This window comes from Pteropus medius, unplaced genomic scaffold (genome assembly GCF_902729225.1).
Source record: "Pteropus medius unplaced genomic scaffold, Ma_sr-lr_union100, whole genome shotgun sequence".
Classification (NCBI taxonomy): domain Eukaryota; kingdom Metazoa; phylum Chordata; class Mammalia; order Chiroptera; family Pteropodidae; genus Pteropus; species Pteropus medius.
In genome coordinates, this window is record NW_024340849.1 from 13,379,504 (window position 1) to 13,402,285 (window position 22,782).

Consider the following 22,782-nt stretch of genomic DNA (forward strand, 5'->3'; position numbering starts at 1 on the left):
GTTGCTCGGATGAACAAGAGGCTCATCCTAAATATTTATGAGGATCTTGCATCAATTCTACTACATGTTCCTTGCCTTTTTTTTTTTTCTTTAGTTTCATACTACCAGAAAAGTTCAGTAACTTTTCTGTTACCATTTTTTTAAAACCCTGGAGGGGCAGGTAAAACAGATGACAGAAAAGAAATATCATTCTCTAATGCTTTCTTGAGATTGATACAGAGTAAAGAGCTATTAGGGCATGGGACTGCATTTCTGAAATTCTGGAAAGAGAGGGAGAGAGAGAGGGAGAGAGGAAGAAAAGGAGAGGGGGGAAGGAGGGAGAGAAACACGCAGGATATTTGAATGTGAGCATTTTGAAACCAGGGACATTTTGATAAAGCCATTTTGGTATTAGCAGACATTATGACATTCATACGTATGTCATAAATCTGGAAAACTATTAAGTGTTTAAACTTTTTGTTATTTATTACTAAGTAATGGGTTCAATAATACCTTTTCCTATCCCTAAGACTAACCCTTCCTCTTTAGTGAAAGATTAATGCTTCATTTTCAGTCACATGGAAGACACTACTTTAGATCATTCTAAAGTAGTATCTTGTTTTGCTGGGTTTTGCTGGGTTCAGGGATGGGATGTCCTCTTTGTATACTGGTTTGAGGCAAGGAAGGATACTGAAGGCTGCTGACACATATGAAGCCTCCTCACTATTAAGTGGTTAGTAAAAAGTTAGTTTCTAAAAGCTTTTCCTGTTAAAGCATCATATATTTTACCTCAGTAGAGAAGGTAAGAATCAGCATTCAAAATCTAGTATTCTTACACTCAAGAATAAAAATGATTAAAAAGAGCTTCTAAATGTTTACTATTTTGTGATTCAATAATTACAGTGGTCTAAGTATTGCGAAACACTGTATATCTATATCTCTGCCTATATCTATACACGTAATTTCTATCCTATTATAGTAACATGGAATATAACATCTAACAAATATTTTAACAAATATTTATTCTGTGCAGGTTAACGGCCACGGGAAAATAAAATTTCCAGAGCTATTTTTAAAAAATTTATTATTAAGCTTTGCACAGATATAATAGCTATATTGCCAAATCCTTCCACAGAACATGAATACAATTTCCCTTCAAAACAATCCTCTTCAAAACAACTATTGGCAAAATACATCTGTGTTGATAATTTTACTTAGTTAAATTAGAATCTAAAAAGTTTTTGTTATATTGACCATCTTCTATGCTCTGGATATCAACCTCACCTTCTTGTATCATCTACAAACACTATTATTTATGGGAGAAAGATCAAGTCTATTCTTGGTATCAAATCTTTAGTTGGCTTGAAAGGACCATATATGACAGGTCTGCATTTTTCATGCTTTGCAATTTACCACTAGACCAAGACTTCTAAATAGCATCTTAAAGAATTCTGGACAGTGAAGATCTTATGGCTTATTTTTATCTTGGATTTCTTGTTACATTTTTTATTCCTTTAACAGTGTCTCTTTTAGCAGAATAAATCCATGATATGTATACAATCGCTTCATAAGTGCCCATTATGGAGACTGGCTGCAGTGACCCCATCTCTACTGAGGGTTTCCAGAGCCCACCAAACCCCACTGGGGAACTGTCAAATTAACGATCGTGAGATACACATTACGTGGACCACTCCCCAAAGTATCGATGGATTGAAGAGGAGGATCCATTACAGTTTTTAAGACTATTTCAGTCTTGACCTGATCCTGCATGAATGTCTTGAGTTCCCCCCAAATTTAGGGGGTTCAGAGTAAGGATTCATGTATGCTGAGCCTTCTGGCAATGGTATCTCCGTATCCAGTTCATTGCATCGAGGACACGTCACTTGGGCAGCATTTCCTGGGCAACAACCTGGCAAGAACCCTTTTGTTATAGTCCAGTTAGAATAATGATTCTCTTCTACTCAGCCCACCACAAGGAAACTCTGTTAAGTCTGAGAGAACATTACCACGCATGTTATGTGAAAGAAGTATAAAGGAGAATATAGTAACGTTGCAAAATGTATTTCTTGTGGTCCTCTTCCTGAAAGTTCAAAGTCCCCGATCTCTATGCTTTCACTGCTGCCCACGTGCAGCCAGTGATCCTTTTCAATTGTAAATCAAATCGCTTCTCTCTCAGGCTCACAAACATCCTTCAAGACCTACATGATATGTCCCTCACACCCCTCAGACTTTGCCTCCTCTCTCCTTTGCTCACTCTGCTCTAGTCACATGATGTCCTTGTACTTTTTTGAATACGCCAAGAGTGTTCCCGCTTTGAAGCTTTAACACTTGTTACTCCCTCTCCTTGAAAATCTCATGGGCCCGGTAACTCCATGGCTCAAGACCTCTTTGTTTAGGTCTCTGTTCCCAGGTTATCTTGATAAAAGGGGCCCTAGTGGGCCATCCTATTTAATGCAGCAGCCTTTCCTCCATTACTTTTTAGTCCAATATCCTATTTTTCCTTATTATATTATCCTTGAGATAGTAAACAGTAATTTATTTTGTTTATTGCTTGTTTCCCTCCGTTGAGACTTTTTTGTTGTTGTTGAACGTGTGAATATATAAATATGGTCCAAGCAAACAGGATACAGTAGTAAAATTTAATTGAAAATACTATGCTTACCCTTCGGTGACTTGTGTATAAACTATACTAAATATCGAATTTTAAGACTGATGAATATTTTATACGGTCTAAAATAATAATTGAGATGAACAACAAAGCAAACAAAATCTGTCCAAAAATTGTTAGGCAGAAATCAAGAAACAGAATTGCCCCATGACCCTTCTAAAAATGTATTTCCAATTCAGACAAACAAATGCAGATTTACAAGAAGTTATATCTATAAAGGCCCCTGGAGCCTAGGTACATTAGCATGAGACTGAGAGCTGCATAATGGAAACTATTTAATTACATCTTAGGGAACTAGAAAATATCACTTGGGTTGGAACTCAAAAAGGCAAATATACTATACAATAAAGTATGTATTTTTGGTATAAATGTGGCCCTGGGAATAAAAGTTATTGTAAGGATTTGCCAGATATTTATATTGCCACATGTAAATTTCAATGAACATGGTATTATCACATAAAACATAATTTAAAAAAATAATCACTTTGTCAATCATTATTAAATACTAGAATAAGTTATTTCACTCCCGAAGCCATATTTGTGACTTTGACTCTTCAGGAGTAACCCACAATGGGGTGTCACCCACCCCACAATGGGACAGTTTATGATGTGAAACAAAAATGTGAACTGAGCCCACTCTGGCACAGGATCCTGGAGCAAAGCACTTTGCCTGAGAGTTTGCCAAGCACCGATACCTGGGTCTCTTGGGTTCTCTGTCTATAGCCTCCCTTGATGACCTTTTTTTTAATCTTTATTAAAAATGGCCCTCAAATGAGAGCAAATTTGTGTGAAATTTAAAAGTCATTTTGGAAAAATATAGTTAAAGGAAACATGCAACTCAGCAGACATATGGTTTGGGAGAAAGAAACCTGTAAAATCACTTTCTTAACTACGAATTTGGGAATCTACAGCGGTGTGAGGATATGGAGTTACTACTGTATATCATATCCTTGAGCATTAAAATGAAACAAGGAACATTCCTCAGCTAACACAAAATTAATCTCCAGCCTAACATGAAACCATCTAAAATCTAAGGATGTATGGAATGGAATGTATGAAATATAACTATTTATAATTCCTTTTACTATTTACAATTCACTAACTGCTTGCAGCTAATATTTACTGAGTACTGATGTGTTATCAGAAATTGTCCTAAGTACTTGTATATGTATTTTCATAAGTAACTGAGTATTAGAATTCTTACTGAGTTGCTTTTAGAATTTTCTGATGTTGATTTAAAATGGTTCACAAACTTGATTTTTTTTTTTCGTTAAAAAGGTATTAAGGCAATATGTACTTGTAAAAAACTCAACCACCACCAATATACATATAGTAAAAAGTAAGTTTTACCTGTCATACCCCCCTCCCTCACCAAGGGTTAACTACTGTTTCTAGAGTATTTTCTAATTTTTATCTCAATATGGTATGATATTACCCAGATCATTCTGCAACTTACTTTTCTTCCCTCAGCACTTCGTGGAGCATCCTCTCAAGCCAGTATACGTGATCCCCGGCCACTCTTTCTCATACTTGCGTATGTACATTCCATTGTTTAACTATTCCCTTCCTGACAGATATCTATTTAAGTTATATTGTACACGGATCTTTATATACCTAGGTGAGTATTTTTATAGGACAAATTCCCCAAAGCAAGATTCTGGATTAAAGCATACACATGTTTTAAATTTTGAGAGGCAATGACAAATTACCTTCAATTCCCACTAAAAGTAAAAGAGTGCTCCCATTTGGTGTCATCAAATTTTCTACTTTTTCTTTTTTTGCCAATACTGTATCATATTTGTTTTAATTTGCATGAAATAACTTTTTAGGTTGATTCCTTTGGTTACACTCTACAGGATATACATGCAGGTTTATCAATGTAAACGAAATTTATTTAAAATCTAATCAACACACCACATCCTTTTATTCATCGTGCATAATGGATGAGGTGTGAGTCTCCTCAGTATACACGATGTGCTCCCAACAACCCATGGAAAACATCTGAACCCTAAACACAGGCAAACCTATTCTGCCAGAAAGAATGGCAGGTCTTCTGCAGTGCAGCGGTGTACAGGTCGCTCTGGTCACAAGAAGGGACCAGCGACAACACCTACCCCAACCCCCCTGTCGGCCAGCATGAGATGCCAAAGAGCTCTTCCGAGGGCCACCATGTGAGGGACTAAGGCCTAAAAGATTCAGAGTTAGGTTCTCAGAGCATCGGCTGACAGCCCTCAGAGATGCCACAGCGAAAATCAAGGAGGAACGTCTTGTAAAGGAGGAGGCACTTTACAGAGCACGTTCATACATGAGAGTGGCTTTGGCGAAGGCCTCAGCTCAAGGGGAGCTGTGTTAGCTTTTGGAGGTGTGAGCAGGAGATGGTGGGGAAATGTTTTCTAGAAATGCTTCATTCCAGTGGAGGATATCAGTTCAAAGGGACAAAGTGGAAAAATCTCTCATTCTGGGATGGTGATAGACACTGGTGAATTCCATCTGAGTGTCATGACTTCCGACCCAGTGTTTTGCACACTATAAACAGTCAATAGAGATTTCATGAACAACACTGCTGAGTACTTTTTCCTTTTTTAAAAACTTGCTGTAGGCATGCTGTAGCTGGGGTGTTAATAGGGGAATTGGAAATACTCTCTCAGCTCTACAAGGAGAATTTGTTCAAGGGAAGCTACCATGCATGTTGAGGGTGTCCTTTATGATGGCTGAGAAACAGGTCTCTGATTGCTTGGCTCTGCCACTTCCTAATTGTGTGACCTTGGATAAGTTACTTAATTTGCCTAGGCCTCAGTTTCTTCATTTGTAAAATGGGAACAATAACAATACCTATTAAGGTTGTTACGAGGATTAAACAAGCTAACATATATAAAGTACTTAGAACAGTGCCTGGCACATAATAAGCACTTACTATAATAAATACACTCAAACTTTAGTAGCTATCATTACATCATCATCATCACCACTGTCACCATCATCATCATCATCATCACCATCATGTAGTTAATTTGCTGTTCCCTAGGGCAAATAAATACTAATAACATAGTAACAAGAGAAACTAATGCCCTCAAATATTTTAAACTTGCTTATTTTTTAAATACTTCTGATTTGCAAATAAAATCTGATAACTAAATTATTTTAGTTTGAAACTCTTCGCTATAGCATTTCAAACAGTCTGAAATTAAATATTCTTTCTGTTATACTTCTCAAAGCATTAGTTTTCCTTCCTCCCTCCTTCCCTCTTTCTTTCTTTTTCTTTTTTTAAATGAAGAATATTAGTATTGAAAGACAGCCATCTTCGGGAAGTTTTTAGAAGTAGGGAAATGCACTAAAATAGTTTTAGAGAGACTTCTACTCATGTGAGTACAGGAGGAATATCCATAAATATTTATTTATTATAAAAAGTATACTATAAAATGGTAACTAATTTAAGAATTTTACTGGAATTTAGAACAGAAACTGTTTTGTATCCATTATGATTATCATCATATGGGATAAGAACAAACCACAGGTTTGGATGAGATTTTTTTTTTAAATGAGCTCATGTACTGTTCTAAAGTAGACAGTGTTCATTTCCTTACTGGATTTTAAGTGTCCATTTAGGGCGAGCAAAGCTGATTCAGCTTTTCACTTGAAAAGCAGAATCAATCAGTCTGTCTACATAAGAACAAAGTTTAAGAAAAGATAAACTATCTCTAAAAATGCAGACTTTTAACTTTTCTGTCTAGATTAATTTTTTTCCATTCAGTTCAGAAGTTTAAATACTCATTTTAACTTGAATATTTTGTATCTTATCTATGTTATAGCTTTAGTGTTTTTGCAATGATTACATTTTATTATTTTTATTTGAAGTATTCTAATATATATTCAATTTTAAATGAATACATACTCATTGTAAAAAAGAAACACTGAATTTAGAAAAATAAACAATTACAAAAGGAAAGTTAGCCTTTACCACCATCCCAGGTAACCATGAGAAGAATACTTTGGGGTATGTCTTACCAGATTTTTTTCACTCTTCATATGTATACACGTACACGCATGAATATCAATTCTTACATATAGATATCGTCTTCAAAAATGATTTTATTTTATACACTTTCCCGAAACATTACTAGTTTCTCTTTAAAATTTTCTCCTACTGACATCTTTCCATGTCAGCAGAAATGGATTGACCTCAACCTTTTTAATGGCTGTATGGTATGCCACAGCTCTAGTCTTTTAATGGAAACAACTGTTGGTAAGCAATAGTTACATTTAGAGGCCACAAGTGAATAAAAGTGTTTTAACAGGAAGTACATTTGCTATGGAAAACCATATTAAGAGGTTCCCAAGAAAGTCCAGCAGAACCATATAAAACACTTTAAATTTCAATGTCAATACTATTAAAGTTCAAGAGATCTGTCCATTTATAGTAAATTAAAGAAATTTATATCCTGAGTACTTTAAAGTTAGTTTTCTCCTTACTGCTACTACTGTCTTATTAATATCTTCTAAGGAGCTCAAGTAGTGAGCCATTAAATATGTTGCTCAGGTCTATACATAGATTGAGAATTTCTTCATTCTTGGCAGTGAAATATATAATGTAAAAGAACACACACTGTAATTTTTGAAGAGTAATCACTGATTCATTAGTCAGAGATTCACAATTGCATTTAATATAGTATTGCATTCAATGACATCCAATTTTGCATATGGAAATAGCTCAGAATTTGGAGTCAGAACAATTTATCTGCCTGATAAACATCTATTCACCTTTTAAAATTCAGCTTAAAGCATCACCAATTCTCCCTTTTCCTCCTGTGCACAATTGCCAAGTTCCTCCTTTGTGTGCCTCCCATCAGAGCACCTGGGATTCTTCTGGGTGTCCTGGATATCCTTTTCCCATAGCCTGTGACATTTCCCTGATTTACCACTGTCTCTGCCAAGACAACTTTCAGGCCTGTGAAGGCAGGGACGGTGCCTGACTGACCACATGTAGCTTGAGTAGCCCATGCTGGCCCAGGCTAGCACAGTGCACGGGGCAGATACACTTTAAGTATCTGCCTGAATAAATTCCAAAATACTTTCAGAAAATTTAAATCGAGAAAAGCCACACAATTACTTGGTTAAATCACTCACATTCCATTTATTGATTCCTAATTCTTCAGTGGCTTCTTTTTTTTCCTTTGTAATTTTGGAATTGGGTACTGAGATTTAACATTTATATGTTAAAAACCAGTCAATTAACATATTTTAATATTAATTTTCAATTCTAAAAATAAATTTCATCTAGTCATTTGAAATAATCGGATGTTATAATCCATAATGGAGTGACTAATTAATTAAAATTTCTCATCATTTAGTGGCTGAGAATAATATACTGATTCATCAAAAATAAATACTGAGTGATCAGCATTAAGTCTCACTGAAGTTCACATTGATCTTTACAGAGGATGGAATGAAGGATGCAGCAAGGAGCAGGCCTGGGCCTGAAACACAACCTCGTCCCCTGATGAGATGGCACAACTGTGCCTCCTTGACATGTGCACACCTGTGCAGTGAGCGCACAGAGCAGGTGTAAGATCTGCTTAGCAACGCTGGCCTTCACTTTCGTCTGAACATCAGCACAAAAATGCTCCGAATTTGTCCATTTCTAAAATAAAGAGCAGGAGTAGGTAGTCCTTTTCAGATTCAAAATCCTACACCGTGAAATTCTATAAAAATACTGCAGCAAGGTCACTGCTTAAGTGAAACAACTGGTGCCATTTATTATGACAAAATTAAGGACTACACACACGAAGCGGCATAGCTGGTATCATTACTCAACTAGTTATTGAGTGCCTATATTGAATGTTCCTATTTTCTAAACTAAAAATTGGGCCAGAGCCCAACAAAGAGTTTCTTCTGAATCTGGGATTTTATTTGGCAGGTCTTTAAAAGGCATAAAAATTAAATCACTCTTAGTTATACATTAAATAAATTGCCTCAAATTAAAAGAATAAAAATATAAGAAATAAGTCTCTACCTGGGAATTCCCAGGCATAAGGCTTTCAGCCAGATGAAGCCCTCCACTAGTTGCTCCAGGCTCTATAAATGAAATGGGCGCAAAGCTCCTTTCTCCAAACTACTCATAATGGGCATAATTGAGGAGTTGTGACTAAAAATCACATTTCGAGACATATCTAATTTTTGCTATGAAAAATTCTGAAATCTTACATCTCCAAATATAATCATATTTTCCCATCAACTTACAATTTCATTAAAGAATCCCTGATTCTTTATTTGTTATGCATTAAATCACTACTAGTCCTCCAGAACATAATCAAATAGCCTTAAAATTTTAAATTACATTATAATCACATTATATTTCGAGAGGTACTTCATCTTCCTTTCTAATTGAGCTTTAATAGTAGCTTATAAGAGCTTAAATTTTTCTATTCTGAGATTAGTAAAGAATATTTTTACAAAATGAATAACCCTTAAACTGTTCATTTTAGAGCAAGTGTATATCACACATGTGTGTTCTGTATCGTTTTTCTCTTACTTCAGTAACATCTGTACGTTTCTCCATTTTCGTGTCTTATGCTGCTGCATCAAATATAGTAGTGTAAAATGAGTCAGTATTTGGTGACCAAAAGAGGAATAATTAATCAAACTGAGTCAAGCATGGCAGGCTCGGTACTGCTTGGTCTCGATGAGGGGCTTCATGAGGATATTTAAATTCGGTAACACAGCAACCAGCAACTAAATTTCAACAATGAATTCTGAGGAAACTTCAGTGATGTTTATCTTCCCAAGACTTGAAAGAGGTCAATTCTACTTTCTTAGTGTCTAGGGTATTTTTAACTGAAGATGCTGCATTATTTATAGTCCAGGCAATTAAATGTAAATTACTCAGAACCCTCTGTACTTCTGCCTCTAACAATAATTATCTACAGTACTGGATGATGCTTTTTTGAAGATGATCTAAGAGACTGACAAAGGCAAAACAAAGTCCAATGAGATGGGAGAGAATTTAAGGAATTTATTTCTAAAATGTTACCTTATTATGCTTCGTACTAGACTTATTCATAAACATAAAATTAATCGGTGTTGCAACAATCTTGTTGCACCAATATATCTGTGTTCTAAAAAGAATGCAGTTTAATTCCTATGTAATAATACAGCCTTATTTGTTATAGTGATGACAAATCTGGCAGTAGAACTATTTTTGTATAATTGTATTTTGAAGGATATGGGTGCTATATTCTCTCAAGGGCATTCAAATCTAAATAATCTCCTTGTAATATTAATGAAAGCCACTACAGTATTAAAAATATCCTTAGAACTAAAATATGAATTAGAAAACATTTAAATCTATGACTATAAAATTTATACAACAGTTAAAATTACATGATTTTTATACCTTTTACTAATAAATATATTACAAAAAAGAAATCTACAGATACATAAACTCCTCCAGGAAGAGCTAGGGTATTTCAGTTAATACAGAGAAGCCTTTTTTTTTTTTAATTTTTAGGAAGTAATCATAGTTCATATTATGTGTGTAATGATTATTTTTGTTTCTATGGCTTATGAAATAAAATTTAAAAGGTGTATACATTTCACATAAACACATACATACATATGTATATACACACACATTATGTAAAGGATTTAGGGACACTTACGGGACATAATACAGTAAAAAGATAGAAAAGGGAGATAGGCCTGAGGTGTGATCCTGAGGAAAGGAGAATGGAAGATGTAAGCCGCAATTTACTGAAGTTAGATCGGGCATTTGGCTTTAAGCTGCCTAATGGCCAAAGTAAATTTTTTAAATTGAATCATACTGGTTATGTGGAAGAAAAAACAAAACATGTAATAGTTCCTTAGGACAAAACAAAAAAGCCCGTCATACCGATTTAAAAGAAATGTCTTGATGGGGTCCTCATAGAAGGGACCCTGAACAACTCACTACACGACAGCAGCAGGATCCCTACAGTAAAGGCACCGGCCATCCTCTGTGATGCTCTCTTGGACGGTTCCTCAATGCAAACTGCCAGCGTAAAGCTGAAGCGGGACCTGGAAGGCAACTCTGAAGGAGACCAGACCATATGGTCCAAACAGGCAGCTCACCGATGGTTGAGTCTAACCGAAAGATATAAACTAGACTACGCAGAGGAATAAATGGACCATGTGTCCGTTTAACTAGCTTCTAAGTGTTCTGGTTTTTTTTCCACTGAGTTTTAGATAAAAGCTGATTAATGAACAGTTTGAAGTTACTGTCTTTGGCAGACATTCTGTGATACTAAAGCAAGCCTTTAAAAACTAATGGTGCATCACTGGAATGCAGGAGCTGAAGGGGTGATTCCTTGGAAATTGAGTTTATTCAATGTACTAACAAATAAACATTCCAGGATCCAAGGCTTTATATAACAGAATGATGACCCTGGTTTTGTTTCTCTTAATTTTGGATTATTAGAGTACTTGTTTTCAAACTTTAGTGTAGGTAAGAATCCCCAGGGGAGGTTGTTTAAATGCGGCTTCTCAGGCTTCATGATGGACTGAGGGAGTGGCTCTCAGGTGGAGCCTAGAAATCAGGTAATTTTCTTGAAAGGTAGTCCAGGAACTACAGGTAGAGATCATTATGCCCTGCAGGGCCTAACAGGGAGTGAGCTCTCAATACTAGTTTTAAAATTTCACTTTCTTATCTGTGTCCTCAGTTCTCTCAACTAATAAGGACTGAATGTACTTTTTAAAATATTTAGTTATGTGAACTGTCCCAACATTTGAGAGTTGCAAGATCTCTAAAACTATGTGGTCAATAGATTACACATATATTTTACGCTTGCTATCTGAAGACTCTCAATTTCCTGTTGATCTCAGTTTTACGAACAGTTACATTTCTCTTGAACAACTATGCTATTTCTAGCATCTGAACACTGTGACTTAGGTACCAATAGTCTGCCCCTCTTCGCACACCGGCCGCTAAGAAGTTTAGAGAAATTTATGGCTCATCTCTGGCAAATACATAAAACTTCTAAACTCATCTTGACATTATCTTTCTTTGCTACTCTTATTTTCCCTTTGCCTCAATTCCCTATTTGCATATTTTGTATTAATTTTCAAAGCTGCTTAAGAGTTTCAACAAAACGAGATAAGTGGCTGTTGTATGTATGTGTGTGTATGTATATATACGTATTTATAAATGGAAAAATAAATTAATACAGGTCAAAAACTGAATGGCAAAAGCACTGGACTATGAATAAAGAGGTTTGGGTTTTACCTTGAAGCTACTTTATTAGGCACTTGACTATCAAATATCAAATTTAATTCTCCAAAAAATTTAATTTATATAATGCCTTTCCTAAATATTTTTTTTTGAGAATTAATGGGTTTGAAAGCATTTGGTAATTTATAAAGTGTTTTATAAATAACAAAAGATAATTACATTATTTTATTTATTGCGCGTAGCTATAACCGCATGTTTTAATATGTATTAGCAAGTAAATTTTGGTGAGTGATAAGAAAGAATGTTTATCAAATTTTACTGGCATTGTGTTCTAATTCATTTCTATTTTTCAGTGGAAGATATTACAAAAAGTTTTAACAATTGACAGAAAAGCTATTGTATGAACAAAATTAGAAAAATCAAATGTTTCATATGAATCCTTCTTTCTTTCAATGAATTTACAATTTGTAACCTGAACTTCTTATGATCTTCCAACCACAGCAACTGAATACTGATATATATAGCAACATCATAGAAGTCAGCCTCAGCTAAAACTCATTGAGTCTTTAAAAAAAAGAGTAAAGGAAAGCAAAAAACAAAAAGAATACAAAATTATATAAAGATTTTAAAAACAAATGTCACATTACTGGCCCACAGCTAGTCATGTTATTGACTCTAGTGTTTCGTATTTAGTGAAAGGTATTTATTTGTAAGTAGAGGGCTCATAGTGCAGTAAGGCACCTCCTGATATGATGACATGGACATGGCAGACATTCAACAAAATAATTTTAACTTCTATTGATATCTCTGTTGTTGTTCATTTATCAACCTAGTACAAATCAGCCAATAGGCGGCATGGCATTGACCTGTAAAACTTCTGAAGTCCCATCTAAGCTTAGTGTTCTCTGAAGTCCTCCGTGCCTCTAAAGTTTTGCTGGTCTGGTTCTCTGTACAATTCTACTTCTTCTGCAAAGTTCACCTTGTCAGCTCTTCTATGACGCTTTCCCAAAATTCACTACAACTTCTACCGCCACCACCCAAGCCCCTGTGGAGGACAAATCCTCTCCATTCGGCAGCCACTTTTATTAAAGCATTTTCACAGATGTTACTATTAGTCTGCCTTCTCCTTTGTTAAACTTCTAAGACTCCCATATCCAGAGTTCAGCACTCCACTTATTGTCCAACCTGTCCCTGGTATGTAATTCTACTCCAGCATATAACTTAGCACCCTGAAATTATTTACCTTTATAATTACCAGCCCTATTACATCCTGTGCTCTGTGGGGATATCACCTCATTTCTTATTTGTCTCCACACCCTAGCTAGTACTTGATACACAGTAGGTGTTTGATAAATATTATTAAATTAATAAACCAAACACAACTGCTTTCTGCCAATTAGAAAAACAAAACAAAACAAAACAAAAACTGGTGCTAAGCATTCAGTTTAGACACTTGCTTCCTTAGTTAGTACCTGAAGCAGGATCCTTGGTCTTCGGTGATTAAACAATAGGAAACAAACATGGATATGCAGCAAACTAAGATGACTTAAGAAACTGAGGATGCTGCCTGGGGAGGAGGTAGGCTTCCAGCAAAGGGAAAAGACAGGCCCTTTAAACTTAGAGCAATTATCTCACCCTGATGCCGGGAGGCTTATTCACGAAGCAGTGACTGGTGCCATAAGGAGTGCTTTGCTAATATTCAGTAAGATGAGTCTTAATAAAACTGCTTCCTCACCTCCACTAAGTGACAGACAAATGTCCATTTTCACTTAGACATTTCCTTAGAGAACAAGTGACTGGGAATATAACAGCTACATTAATTCTTAACATCAATTATATGTATACAAGATTTAACATATATAATTTTTAACAAAAAGAACATAAACCAAAATTAATGTTTAAAAAATTACGGTATGCTAACATGCCTAATCTATATCATAAGAAAATATGCATCTATACACACGTAAAATACAACATAATCTTTTTCTTATATGTGTTCATGTTTTAATTTCTGGGTGGTGTAAATGAGAAACAGCAAAATGAAGAGACTAAAACATAAAATCTATTGTAAATATGGAAAAATAAATGAGAATGCTGACGGAGTGTAAATAATTCAGCAAAAACTTGCCGAAATACCAGAAAACATAGGGACATAAAGAGGCACAGTGTAACGTCAACACTCTCAGGAAACTTACAGTGTAAAATAAAGCTTTCCACCACAATGCACTCATGGAACTGAGCAAAAATAAGTAAGGCTATCACTGAACTTGTCTTATACACATAAAATTCTTAGAGTTATCATTAACATATGCAACATTGTTTATAAAAGTTTTAACTGGTCTTGGCTTCTTTTCTTGCTTTCTTATAGGCAAAACACCTACAATACACAGATGCTAGGCTTTATATTATAAACAAAATTTACCAGCAAAATGTGGCATAAAGGTTTCTAGTGGCTGAAAAGTGTATCTTCTCTCCTAAGTGAAAAAATTCCTAACTCTCCTTTTTGTAATGTAAATGTTAACTTGAGTAATGAATATAAGAATACAGACATATTCAATAGATATGATCATCTTTAATTCATTTTTTAAGTTTTGAGAAACCTCTTCATGACCCAATTTCAAATAGCTGGTTCTACTATAGTTGTGTTTTTGACTATAAGCTGCCTAAGTTGTTTTTAGAAAGTAAGCAGATATGAAATTAATGACTGAATTTCTAACTGAGCAAGGCTATTAACTAACTATACTATGATTTTTAAAAAGTTATTTGTTACTGAAAATTATTTTTCATGCTGTCGAAGGCTTGTTTACCTGCAGATGGCTGGGAAACACTCCTGAAGACCTTTCTTTTTAACTAAAGATCCTTCAAGGCAGTACATAATGATGTCCATAACCTTTATAGAAAAGATACAAAACTGAAATGAATTTCAAATACTCAACTTTCCAAAAATTAAATGATTAACTTAGGTCTCCTTTGCCAAAGAAAATTCTAGATAGTTTGATTTTAATATTTACTTTAAAACTAAAGTATATTTACTAAAATTACAGTATTTTTACTTTATACTACAGGCTACCCTTTCTCTTATTTGTGAGAAACATTTTATAAGACAGTGTAGTAAAATAAAGAAAACATATTTATTTACCTTAAAGGCTGTTCATATTTCTGGACAGTAATAGGTAGCTTTTTTTCAAGAACACTGTATGTTTTGTTTTATTTATAATGAAAGATGTCAAAGAGAATGTGACCTTTAAAAATTATTCTAATGCAGACCAATTAATTCCAGGTAAGTGGTAAATGGACGGAACAATTGTTTTGATTTTTGAGGAAATTTAAATGAGATCTCCAGAAATGGTACAGAAGTCAATTCATTTTAGTTACCTTTCTTTTTCTTCCCTTTAGAAATAAAGAGGCTGATTTATGTTACTACCTTGGAATATTTAATCTAGGCTGTGGATGGGTCACTTAAAACAGGACATTCTTACCTCCACAAGAAGATCCACAACATCTGTGGGCATCTTTTCAATAAGAATTTCAATGACTCTCAGAATTTCCCCTTTAGCTCGTGCAAGAGCTGTGGTGTGCATATTTTGCTGCGACTGGGTATTCGCTGCGAGAGCAGTATGTCTGTGCACCTACAAAGACATTCCATGCTGTAGACGTGGCTGTCGTTTGATAGGATTTTACATTTCTAGCCACTGGTTCGCTTTTCACTTATTACAACAGAAAAACACAAGAACAAAACAAACCTCCGTAGGCGAGTCAGGAAATACTTCTGATTGCAAAAGGAAGTAATTAGTACAATAAACACTCAGCAAGTATGCTCTAATAAAATTCTCGAAGTTTCTGGGTATATGAGACTTTGATACAATATTACCTTGACATTTCTTAAAAAGAGACAAACTGAAGGTTGGTATATTTGGCACTAAGATAACAAAAACTGTAAGTCTTACACAGTTCAGAGAAGAAAGAGGAGCAACGGGCCATGGCCTGGCCGAGGACTAGCCTCGGAGCAGTGGGCCACGGGGATGGCAGAGGAGACGGCAGCAACAGTGAGGACCGCTAGGTGAGGTAGAAAACTTGGTTTTAAAAGGTAACAGATGTGGACGATTACATTAAAATATTTAAAAATTACCTTCTAACCAAATGCTGGAGTAGAATGAATCCAAGGCATGGCTATTGTAATAGTTCATTTAAAAATACTCATATACGTAAATGGTGCAAACTAAATTAAAAAACACAGTATAAATACTTGTTTATTCTCTTTAAAGAGGCAGTTTAATGCCTGGCATTTATAGGACCTGTACACGTGGTCAGACTGATGGAAGGCTTATTTGGCATATTCAAAATTATGATCTGTGCATATTCCACTGATGGGAAAAACTGGTAAAAAAAGAAAAATTCCATGGCTAATAAGTATGTCATTTACACCTACATATACTTTATATAAATATACAGTATCTATAAAATACATAAACACATATATACGTACGAATACTTTAAATACAGTGGAACTTCACTTTAACACCATTGGAAAGACACATATCCTTAAGTCTACAAATTTATTTTAGCTATGAATTCAAAGTTCCACTGCCTCATATAAACCCACACTGCTGTTAGGACCCCCTTCCTCCCTTGAGCTGCCTTCACGTCACAGATATTTGCAGCATGCTTATTAAGGATGGCTCTGGGGCAGACACAGGCCCAATAGGTTTCAGGTTGTCAGGGCTGACTCCAAGATATTTATTTAGTATTTTAAAAATTCATCACAGCTAACGGAAAAACAACTCAGATAGAGCCCATACTCCGTGGACCAAGTCCGCACATTATTCATGCTGAGATTTTTAAAGGAACAAACCTTTAAAAAAATTTAAAAGCTGGTCATCCTTGTCTTGCCTTCCCACTAAGACCTATAGGAAAGACCCTATAATGGGTTCATTGTTCTTTACTAGTTTTTCAGTTAGATGTGGGCAATTAGTTAGAACTCTGAGAATGTGGGAATCAATTGGCATTCAAGTCTTTATCTGTGACATGTAATAGGAAAAACAATTAGCAAGTTTATGACTTACACTTTTGTTTACAGTTGGAGAGCAGTGTTAAATATAGTTGTGATTACAGGTAGATACACTTGTAAAATGTAAATACCTTTAATACGTTTAATTTGAATAAATCTACCATATTTCAGATTGAGAAGCTATTGTTAAATATTTACAAGTGAATTAACCGAGAACAGAAATGAACAGAAGAGCACAAAGTAATGAATGCACCGTCGTAGAATTCAGTGTGCACGCACACAGGTAATTATGCGTATTTATTCCAGTACTAAATTATTAATTTGCATTTTTCTACAACAATCTGGAAAGATTATTTGTAGCTACGGACCCTCGATTCACATTATCGAATAATTCCTATAAATGAGAAGATGGAGCATACTGAGAAGTTCGCTCACCTCTTTGGCTATAGTCGTAATGAAGGCGGGTGGTCTGGCAGTGGCAATGAGCGAGAGGGCATGCCTTGCAGAGCGGGCGGAGTCAGCTGCCGGGCTCAGAGGCAGCCCCATTGTGATGCTAAACAGGAATCAGAAAAAAAGGAAAAGAGAAAAGAAGCATTAGAAATATAGACTGAAAAGATTAGACACAGCTTATAATGTCAGTTCAAGGTCAATGGGAGCACTCAAACAGTTAGAATATAATGGACTTGCAACAATGAGCAGTGATTAGGAGTCAGGGTGTTCTGGCATCAAATACAAAATCGAATAATTAACCGTGAAGATTGAAAACAGTATGTGCATCTGTCCAAAGTGTTACAAACGCCTTGTTAACAAATTATCAAGAACTAGTACTGAATATATATCACAAAACTCAGAATAAGGGAAGAACAAATATTTTGCTGGGAATTTTCAAATTTTTTCCTAAAAGAAAAATTAAAGGTAATTTGTTTATATGGCTGCATTAAAAGATTATATTTAAGGCCACATAGCTGAAAGGGAGTAAAATTCACTCCTGTCTATAAAATTATCAGAAGAACAGAGAATGATAAAATTAATTTTTGTTTCTATATTATTTTCAGTTTGAAATATCCTTCGTATGCTAGTTTATCCCACACTCAATACTTTTAGAATCAATCCACTATTCTGCCAATAGTTATTTAGCATTGATGCAAAAATTATATTAACTGATAGTTATTCTCTCTCTATAAAGAACATACAGCCTGGCATTGTCCAGGCTATCTAGATAAGAATATGTACATGGTAAGATGAATCTTTCCAAACTGTGAGAATGTTCCAACAGGAGAGTAATGTCCCATGCCTTTGCCATTCCCTAAAACATAAAAAAGATATTTTTCTGTTTCCAAGCTTCTTTTATACAGACAGTTGTGAAAAGTATTAACTTCTAATTAAAATGCAGCATGTGATCCACAAAGCAACTATATATAAGGTATATTTTGTTATTCAGTAAGAGATCCTATTATAGTTTCTCCCTCTAGTTAAATAATTTCGATACTTAAATACTTAAACTTAAGATCTGTCCTGCTCTAATTAAATAACTCTGTGTATTTCGTGTGTAAACTGGGTTATGTTTACTAAAAATTCTCAAAAAGTTCATCGGTATTTCTATAACAGATCTAAGAATCATTATTTTAACTTGTAGTTGAAAGTAAAGATGCATTATATAGGCATCATTGTTAAAAAAAAAAGGTAAATTGTTACAGAAAATTCTGCTTATAATTTCTGTGGCACTGTTACGCTGCTTAAATCTTGACTGAGAATACAGCTGTCAAGCAGGAACGCAGAGGAGAGAAGGGTGGTGAGCCTTCCTTTGATATTTACCACTCAAAAGAAAGATGTGAGTTGAGAGGACAAACGCACGTATTGAACAATGAGCAGCAGGAGTGCACTGGTGGGTACGTCACCCACACGGAAGATCCCGATGCCCACGTCCCAGCAGGGCCCAGAAGAGAGAGACGTTCAGCAGGAAAGCAAGGTGGGCAGTTAGCGAGTTTCTTGTCTGGATTAAACTTTAATATTGAGAATTCAGCAAAAGGAATGTTTACTATGTGAGCAGTGCTGGGGCCAGACGACTTAATAATGATAAAGTTTAGATCGTGTTTTAAGTCGTTTTAAAACATTCAAAAGCTAAGTAAACTTTTTAGATACTGCATGTTTTCTTTTTTTTTCATCTCTGTGGATGAACAGGTGCTGATAATACCTGAAAGGCTATAACAAACAAAAATGGTATGTTAATTAAATAATTCTGAACAAACTTAAATCAAATTTAATAAGATCAATAAAATTACGGAATACTGGAGTCAGAAAAGATCCCCTAAGCAACATCCCTGCCCACCAGTCAGCCAGGGAAAAGGAGTGTCTATGTCCTAGGTGGCCTGCCCCATCACTGGAGGGCATGGCACAGAGCACAGCGACTGGCCATGAAGCCCAAGGTCCTGATCTGAGGTCATGCACTAGTGCTATTGCTTGTCCTTCTGCATCTACCCCTAAACATCCCTCCCTGCCAGGTGGGTGATATCAGCATGTTACAAGGAGAAGTCAGGTCCAGAGAAGTTCTGTGAGGAGCCAAGGCAGCAGTGAATGTCTTTCAGGAGAGCTGACCTTTGGAGAAAAAGGGGGAGGGGCTTGATGACATTTCGGTTAAAATTGAATAAATGAACTGGTAACATGACTAAACTCAGCAGCTTTGGATAAATGGCTAGACTGCAAATCTGAGAGAGATTTCTCATGGTATACTGTAATACTTGGACTTCAGCTCTGTTTTGTTCAGCCAGCATCAACAGTGGATGCACAGTTATCGATGGGTGTGGATATAAACATGTAAGGGAGAGTAACTGTATTAAATAACAACTGGGATTCACAAAGTCCTCAGAAAGATCAAACTGAGCTAAAGTCTTACGTGTAGGTACAAATGACCAACTTTAAAGGTACAGGATGACCTGCCGAGCTTATGAAACAGATTTGCAGGTTGTATGTGAAACATAGGATCTATGTTAGGTAAGTGGTTGCCTACAGAGAGAGCTAGCTTGTATCAAGGGAAACACAGTAATAGCAGTGTTACCCCTGCTGAACTTCATGGCTCTGGGCGCCTGTCCACCCTCCCCATGGATGTACTGTTTGCTCCCTTAGTGGCGAAGAGATGCGGTCTAGCTTCTGTAGGACAAGCGTTATAGCATCCTCCTGGATGTCCAGAAAAGTCATGCCCATTCCCAGCTGTGTGCTGCTGTCACCTCTTGAGGTGGAAACCAGAGTTCTACTCACAAACAGAATCCTAGCAAATTCTTCCCCCATCTAAGCTCTCTCCTCCACACTTTTCCTTGCATGGAGGAGAAACACTTAGTGGGAAGCTGAGAAGGGGGTTGGAGTAAAGAGAGAGAGAAAGAACGAACAAGAATGAATGAATATGCGTGTGTGTGCACGTGAGCATGGGGGTCGTCAGCTGACAGACTTTCAAGGCTCACGCCACAGTGACAAGTGGACATTCTCCCCTTACCCTTGTGCTGAGCCTTGTGGCCACACTAGCCTGATAAGCACAATGTCTGTAAAATGAGTATACTGAAATATCTGCTTTACAGACTGATGACAAGATTTAATGAGATAACAGACGCAAAACATCTAGCCCTGCATCTGATCTATATTATATGTATAACAGATGCTTCTTCTGACCAAAGATGCCCCTCACAAACAGAAACAAAGTGAAAATGAGATCAAGTAACAGCAGGTCATTGGCTTCAAGTTAAAGGCCTAGTCATGCATGACGCTTCCTCCATCTCAGCAAAGGATTTCGTAAATTTGGGGGAATCAGCAAACTTCTTCTAGTAAGAAACGTGGTAAAGTTTGGTGATGGTGGTGGGTTCTGGAAGAGAAGGTGCAGAGTAACGGGAAAGGAAGCTAACCAAAGACATACAGAGGTATTGCCCGCTGAGTTCAGTGGAAGCTGGAACAGCCAACACGCTGGGGATGAGTCAATGTGTGCGTTTGAGTGATTCCTGTCACCAGTGTCTGGCAGTCCGAGTGCGGGACTGCATAATGTGGACAGATCTACTGTTCCAAGGTCAGGGCTCTGCCGTGACCGCTAGAGCATCCGCAGTGCAAAAGCGGAGGGTTGTGAGTGTGACGACAGAAAGGAGTAGCCAAGGCACGGGAGAAGCACAGAGCTCTTGCCGCTCCCCTCTGTGCGTTACTCAGTGTGCCATTACTAGGGCAATCTTCCAAAAGCTCCAACTTGATTTCATGGTTAACATGCTTAAAAACCTCCAGTGGTTTCTACTGCTTCCAAGAAAAATCTTAAACTCCTTCGCTTGAGACTCTAGGCCCTCCATAATCTTCTTTCACTAATTTATAACTCAGTTTTTTCAACGCCAACGCTTCTGAGGCAGGCTAATTTCAAAGCTGGTCCCTAAAATTCTATTTCTTTTTTTGTAATTGTAGTATTTTCTTTATGCTTCCCCCTTACCCCTCTCGCTCCCCTCTATTTGATTCTTGTGGAAGCCTACCAGCACTCAAATACCTTCTATTGAAACAAAAGAGCCGACACCACCACCAGTTTATTCTGGGCCCTTAGCATCGAATCTCATCCTGCCAGGCAGAATAAATTCGTTTCGTATTGTGAACTCTGCAGATTGGACCATGCCTTCTAATGCTGTCTCCCCCCGCAAAGTGCCTAGTTCAGCCCTGAGACAGTGGTAGCTCAACAGTTATGCGCTAACTGACATTACCTGGCAAATTCAACAGAAAAAAAAATCACTTAAGCCAGTTATTTGACTGAATTGACCAGGAGATAAAGTCAAAGAATTGATTCAGTCCCAACAGACACAGTCTAATTCTGCATGTAGTAGCCTTTGAAGTCAAGAGTGCATTGTGTGTGATATATTTTAACATGGGATTCTAACTGAATGAAGAAGGATCACATTATCAGAGGCTTGAAATTAAAGGGGTATCTGCCTTATTCTAGAATCTGTATATAAACACAGAACTCACTCTTTTATTTCTGATCCTGCTTATCTGGCTATTATGCAGATCATTTGTTATATAGGTTTATAGGTCGGACCTTTGGTTTCAGTCTTTAGTCTAAAAAAATATGACACACTCTCTACTTTACTCAGCATTTCTGTATACATATCCGATATGAAATATCAGAGATGATAGATATTATAAATAAAAACATGAATAGAAAAATAGTCCCCTTAGGCTGAGCTCATTCCTTACCTGACTGCTCATTAATCCTGTTCTAACCCTTAATCTACTGTGGTAAAAACATTTAAAAAGTTACACGTAGGACCACTTCAATTAAATGTCACTGCCTACATTGTCAGACTTCCTCATCTGTCAAATTAAGGAATGCTGTAAGGGAATATTCAGGGGCAAAAATACTTGAACTTTTATCAAATAGCCCATAAATCACAGTCAACAGTGTTATGGACAGAATGCTTGTGTCTTCTCTTAAAATTCGTATTGTGAAACTCTAATCCACATTGTGATGATATGTAGAGATGAGTCTTTAGGAGGTAATTGGGGTTAAATCAGGCCATGAGGGTGGGTCCCTCGTGGTGGGATTAGTGTCCTTATAAGAGACACCAGAGAGCCTGCTCTGTCTCTCTTCAGTCTTGAGCACAAAGAAGTCATGTAAGCACATGGCAAGATGGCAGCCGCCTAGAGGCCAAGAGGAGAGGCCTCAGAATGAAACCTGCCTCGCTGGCATCTTGATCCTGGACTTCCCGGCCTCCGTCACCATGAGAAGTAAATTCCTTTTGTTTAAGCAACCCATTCCATGGTACTTTGTTGTGTTACCCTAAGCTGACTAGGACAAATAGCAACAGGGCATTGAAAATAGTCCCCACTGAAAACAAAGATTAAAATTATTTTGAAAATGCATACTGAATTACATAACATCTGGGAATTCTACTTTACCCCTTCCTGATAAAACAGGTGTGT

General features: G+C 36.4%; 1 protein-coding gene across 4 annotated transcripts in view; it reads right to left on the reverse strand.

Annotated features, from left to right (window-relative positions):
• Positions 1-22,782, reverse strand: part of WDR7 (WD repeat domain 7) — a 278,744-nt gene that overhangs the window by 57,691 nt on the left and 198,271 nt on the right. For all 4 annotated transcript variants that reach the window (XM_039840991.1, XM_039840990.1, XM_039840984.1 and 1 more), the window contains 3 exons: positions 17,290-17,407; positions 15,326-15,475; positions 14,654-14,736 (listed from right to left, as the gene is read on the reverse strand). In XM_039840991.1, the coding sequence (XP_039696925.1) occupies positions 14,654-14,736; positions 15,326-15,475; positions 17,290-17,407 (351 nt within the window). The remainder of the gene's footprint in view (positions 1-14,653; positions 14,737-15,325; positions 15,476-17,289; positions 17,408-22,782) is intronic.